The sequence below is a fragment of the Rhincodon typus genome, chromosome 2, assembly GCF_021869965.1.
Source record: "Rhincodon typus isolate 14 chromosome 2, sRhiTyp1.1, whole genome shotgun sequence".
NCBI classification, from domain to species: domain Eukaryota; kingdom Metazoa; phylum Chordata; class Chondrichthyes; order Orectolobiformes; family Rhincodontidae; genus Rhincodon; species Rhincodon typus.
Window position 1 is genome coordinate 44,922,531 of NC_063333.1, and position 6,000 is coordinate 44,928,530.

At 39.3% G+C, this 6,000-nt stretch overlaps 1 protein-coding gene across 11 annotated transcripts in view; it reads right to left on the bottom strand.

Annotated features, from left to right (window-relative positions):
- The window catches only part of crot (carnitine O-octanoyltransferase), an 80,634-nt gene that overhangs the window by 38,779 nt on the left and 35,855 nt on the right, over positions 1-6,000 (bottom strand). For all 11 annotated transcript variants that reach the window (XR_007265064.1, XM_048613683.1, XM_048613663.1 and 8 more), the window contains 2 exons: positions 3,772-3,897; positions 3,076-3,177 (listed from right to left, as the gene is read on the bottom strand). Coding sequence is in view for 10 of the 11 variants with exons in the window: in XM_048613683.1 (XP_048469640.1) it covers positions 3,076-3,177; positions 3,772-3,897 (228 nt within the window). In the remaining variant the exon portion in view is untranslated. The remainder of the gene's footprint in view (positions 1-3,075; positions 3,178-3,771; positions 3,898-6,000) is intronic.

Consider the following 6,000-nt stretch of genomic DNA (forward strand, 5'->3'; position numbering starts at 1 on the left):
TCTGTTCTTAAGCTGTACGCTCACATAGTTATATACACTGGAATCAAAGATTGGTGGGCAAAATGATAATTGTTGTCTTTAAAGAAGAGATAATTTAGGCACGGTCAAGATATATTCCAAAGTGGAAATGGGGGCAAACGTATTCAGAGCTTCTTAAAAGGACAATAAGGAAATATTAGTTTATTGTAAGTGTCAAATGGGTAAGACAACCAAAAATCAGACTGAATAAAGGAGGCTCTGGGAGGAATTAAAAGTAGTAGTAAGAGAAACAGAGAATGAGAGAAAGGATTGGCTGCTGACAACAAAGAAAAACGAAGACTTCAATAGGCATAGAAATCATAAGAGAACAGTTAGAGGAAGATTGGGTCTAATTAGGACCAAAAAAAATTTATGCATAAAAACAGGGGGCACGGCTGAGGTATTCAGTTAATATTTTGTATTTGTCTTTTCTAGGGAAGATGCTGTGCAGTCTATTATGAAAGAGATGGTAATTCAAGTATTGATAAGCAGGAGGTCTTGGATAGGCTGCCCATACTTAGCAGCTGATAAGACACCAGTGCCGAATCGAATTCATCTGAGGACATTGAGGGAAGACAGAGAAGAAATTGCAGACGCATTGGCCACAATTTTTTAAGCCTCCTTACATTTGGTGGTAGCAAAGGACTGGAGATTTATGAATGTTACGCTCTTGTTCAAAAAAAATGTAAAAATAAGCCTCACAATTGCAGGTCAATCAGTTTTAACCTCAGTGGTTAGGAAGGTTCCAGAAACAATGACTTGAAAGCAAATTAATAGTCACTGGGACATATGTAGGTTAATTAGCAAATCCATGCTAGATTCACTCTTAATGGCAAATCGTGTGTAACCAACTTGCTTGAGTTTTTAATAAGGTAACCAAGAGGGTTGGTAAGGGTGATGCTGTTACCATTAGATGCCCAAAAGGCATTCAGCAAAGTGGCGCACAACAGACTTGCAAACAAAGTTGTAGCTCATGGAACAGAAGGGACAATAGCAACATGGATACAAAATAATTTGAGCATCAGGAAATATAGTAGAAGTTAATGGTTGCTTTTTGGACTATGAGAAGGTTTACTGTAGAATTCCTAGAGTCACTATTAGAACCTTTGCTCTTTCTATACATGACAATAACTTAATTAATCATTGTTCAAGACGACTGTTTATGGAAGGCAAACAATGTCTTATTAAAAATAGAAACATTCTAAAAGGTAACATATTTAAGACTGCACAAAATGGAAGGTGGAGAAAACCATAGAATACTTTCTTGTTAAGTTTTGGAGGAAATGGTAACTTGACTATCAATGAGCAGCATAATCCATAAATTAATGGATCTCATGTTTCATACCTCCTTGCTTGGGCATTATATTCCAATGATGATTAATTCACAATTGCATTCATTGAACTGTCTGATGTAATATTTTTACTGTAATACTTATCTATCATTGCACCAACTTTTAAATTTTTTTTTAAGAAATGTTTTCACTCAATCCAAAATTGGCTTGCAAATAAAAGGCAAAGGATGATGGTGGAAGATTGTCTGTCCGATGGAAACTTGTGACCTGCGGTGTACCATAGGGACTGGCGTTTGTTACATACAACAATGACTTTGATGTGAAGTAAGAGATATAATTAGTAAGTATGCAGACGACATGGAAATTGGTGGTGTTGTTGATAATGGAGGGGAATGATCTCAGGCTTAAATCTGATGTTGATCAGCTGAGAGACTGTGCAGAGCAATAGCAGATGGAGTTTTAATCCTGATAAGTGGGAGGTGAAGCATTTTGGAATGTCTAATAAGGGAAGGCTATACACAATGAATTGTAGGTTCCTAGGGAGCACAGAGGGACAAAGGGACCTTGGTGTACAAGTCTATAGATCCCTGAATGTGTCAGTATGGGTAGACAGGATGGTGAAGGGGGCATGCAGGATGCTTGCCATCATTTGGCGGGGCATAGAATACAGGAACAAGGAAGTCTTATTACAACTTGATAAAACGTCGGTCAGGATATAGATGAAACACTGTGTAGCGTTCTGGTCACTACACTATCAGAAGAACATGTTTGCAAAGGAAGAGGTACACAGGAGATTCACTAGGATGCTCGCTGGGATGAAAAGTCTCAGTTACAAGGACAATCTGAATAGGTTGGGTTTGTTTAATCTGCAGCAGAGGAGGCCGAGGGGGATCTGATTGAGGTATAAAAAAACTATGACAGGCATAGATAGGGTAGATTGTGAGAATCTTTTCCCCACTGAAGACATGTCTAAAACCAAAGGGCATAAGTTTAAGGCGAAGAGTAAGTGATTTACAGGAGATCCAAGAAAAACTTTTCTCACCCAGAGTTTGGTAGAAATGTGGAACGTGCTGTCCGCGATGGTGTGGGAGGCAGGTACTCTTGAAACATTTAAGAAGCATCTGGAAAAGCACTTAAAGTGTTAGGGCATAGGGGGCTATGGATCAAGTGCAGGCAAATGGGATTAGGGTAACTTGGTGTTTGTTGGTCGGCATATACATGGTGGACCAAAAGGCCAGTTGCTGGGATGTATGACTCTATGATAATGGTCAATTACCTTTTTAAGTATGAAAATGATAAAAATCAGAAGTGTCATCTTTCAGCTGTAATGCTAAATAAACCAAGCTTTAATTGTCTTTAATGTGAGCCTGATAAACTCCATTGAAGTAGATCAAAGAATTTTTCTAATTGTTCTGGTGACCATTCCTCCCTCAATAAACACAAAATCAACTAGTTAATCATTTTAAGGTAACAAGGTGTAGAGCTGTATGAACACAGCAGACCAAGCAGCAGCAGAGGAGTAGGAAAGCTGACGTTTCGGGTCTGGATCCTTCTGACCCGAAACATCGGCTTTCCTGCTCCTCTGATGCTGCTTGGCCTGCTGTGTTCATCCAGCTCTACACCTTGTTATCTCAGATTCTCCAGAATCGGTAGTTCCTACTATCTCTGAATCATTTTAAGGTGTTGTTTAAGACAGCTTTCTATGCAACAATTCCTGTGTAAGATGCTATTTAAGTGCGTGATTTTCTTTGATTGATTCACTTACATCACAGTTTGAACCAAAAGTTCCATTGGAGAAACTGAGGCAATTGTACGACTTGTCACCCCATCGTACAGTTGGATTTCCAGTTAGTGCTGATAAACATATCTGAAAGCAGGAAACAAAGTGCAATTTGGACTGCTTCTTCATGCATACACAATATATCCAAATATCACACATGCTAAGTTGATGTAAAGCTACTCATTTTCAATAGAAGTTTTAGGGGCACACTGAATTCACAGGGAAATGGCAAGCAATCTAAGGCAACAAAAGCAGGAGCATTATAAAACAAGATAGGGTGTTGTGTCACCTAGGGAGCTATTAGGACAACGAATGTGAAGCGAGGTCAAAAAGATTTTTCTTAAGGAGCACCTTTAAGGAAAAAGATGAGGTAGAGAGATGGCCAAATTTAAAGTAGGAATTCTGGAACTTAGAGCTCAGGCTGCTGAAGGCATGGTCACTGATGAGGCAGCAATTAAAATCATGGATACAAGAGATCAGAATTAGAAGCGAGCACATATTTTGGAGGGTAGTGGGGCTGGAGATTACAGAGATGAAGAACGATGAAGTCATGGATGACCACAAGAGTCTTAGATTTTCTATTTCTGTATAGTTTACATGCACAGATCTCAAATAATTCAGTCTGTTTTCATTTGGAAGCTCCATATAAGCATCACATCCAAAGATAATTCATCTACTCACTTGAGAATAATCTTCAGGTGATGCAGGGGGACTGGCATCATCCAGTGAGAGCATGAACAAGGAACTCTGAATTTTCTCCAGTATAGTCAGATTCTTCTGATCCAAACTCACTAGATATTCCCTTATCTGCATCAAAATGTTAAAAAGAAAATTATCCTGGCGGAAATCAGTGTTTGAAAAATCCCCACCTCAAAAATTGTCTGTCAAAAACGAATCATGGCATTTTCTTTATTTTTATTATTTCTGCCATTGTACAAGTCAGGTACAATCATAGCAAACCACTCAATGGAAAGTCAAGTCTCCTCTAGGTTTTGCTTGCATATGCTTCTGATTGTAGCACTTTGAATTGTAAAACACATAATTAAGTTTAAATATTTACAGAATGAAGGAAAATATATTTCTCTGTTTTATCAACCATCTAAACCAAAGAATAGGTTTTAGAGGTATTCCAGAGATGGTCAACAGCAATGTGCCATATAAAAATACTGAAAAGCTGCGCAGCCAATCCACTTCCCATCACTGAACCCCAGCGACTGAACCGAAGATTTTATTAGTATATTTCAGCTACTAGATAAATTTTAACGTCTAATGATCTCTCAATTTTAGAACAGAACAATACTTCACTAGATTGCATATTACTTAGCAACATTAAAAAAAACATTCTTGCATGGGGTGTCACTTTTGATGCTCACCACTAATTGCCCCTGACCTGAGTGGCATGCTGGGCCATTTCAAAGGGCAGTTAAGAGTCAACCACATGGAGCCTCATGCAGGCCAGAGCAAGTAAGGACAGGTGATTTCCTTCCCTAAAGGACATTGTCAAACCAGATTGTTGTTTTTCAAATGACAACTGCCAATGGTTCTGTGGCTTCCATGAGACTAGTGCTTAATTTCAGATGCAATTGAATTCAAATTTCACTGTCTGCCATTGTGTGACTTGAATCTAAATTGAACCTGATCATCCTGAATCATTGGACTCCTAATCCAGAGACACAGTTTTTTATGCTAACACCATCTCCTCTTAAACAAATGTACATACTTAATTAAAAAAAATTGAACAGGAACAGTGACACACTATAAATGTGCAGTGGCTACACAATTAACATTCCTTCCCAGAAAGTTAAAACAAAACTATTTTGATTCTTGTGCCACTCATTTCAAATTTTCCATGTAATCAGTAGATAAATGCACCATTTTGGATGATGGGAAGAAAGGGCAACAACTCAAAACTGTCCTGAAATTTGTCACCTATTGGCAATTTCATGCAAAAAAGAAAGCAATGAGTGCTTCTCTGAGGCTGAGGTTATGGCACATTCCGGGGGTGGAGTCGCGTGAACTTTATGCTGCCATTAGCATGCTTCATATTGACCGACTATTACCAGCATCTTGATAGAAGCACGCTTAAGCTTTTAAGTTCACTACCTGTTCACCTGAAGTGATGTATTTTGGGAAGTCAAATGCAAGAGGAAAGTGTCCAGTAAATGACAAGACCCTTAGAAGCATTGATATACAGAGGGATCTTGGGGTATAAGTCCACAGTTCCTTGACAGTGGCAAGATAAGTGAATAAGATGATAAAGGCAGCGTACGGCATGTTTGCCTTCATCGTTTGGGGCATTAAGTATAAGAGTTGGCAAGTCACATGGCAGTTTTATAAAGCTGTAGATAGGCCACATTTGAAGTATAGAACATAGAACATAACAGTGCAGTACAGGCCCTTCAGCCCTCGATGTTGCGCCGACTTGTGAAACCAATCTGAAGCCCATCTAACCTAAACTATTCCATTATCATCCATATGTTTATCCAATGACCATTTAAATGCCCTTAAAGTGGGCGAGTCTACTATTTTTGCAGGCAGGGCATTCCACACCCTTACCACTCTCTGAGTAAAGAACCTACCTCTGACATCTGTCCTATATCTATCACCCCTCAATTTAAAGCTATGTCCCCTCGTGCTAGCCATCAACATTCGAGGAAAAAGGCTCCCACTGTCCACCCTATCTAATCCTCTGATCATTTTGTATGTCTCTATCAAGTCACCTCTTAACCTTCTTCTCTCTAACGAAAACAGCCTCAAGACCCTCAGCCTTTCCTCATAAGACCTTCCCTCCATACCAGGCAACATCCTGGTAAATCTCCTCTGCACCTTTTCCAATGCTTCCACATCCTTCCTATAATGCGGTGACCAGAACTGTACGCAATACTCCAAGTGCGGCCGCACCAGAGTTTT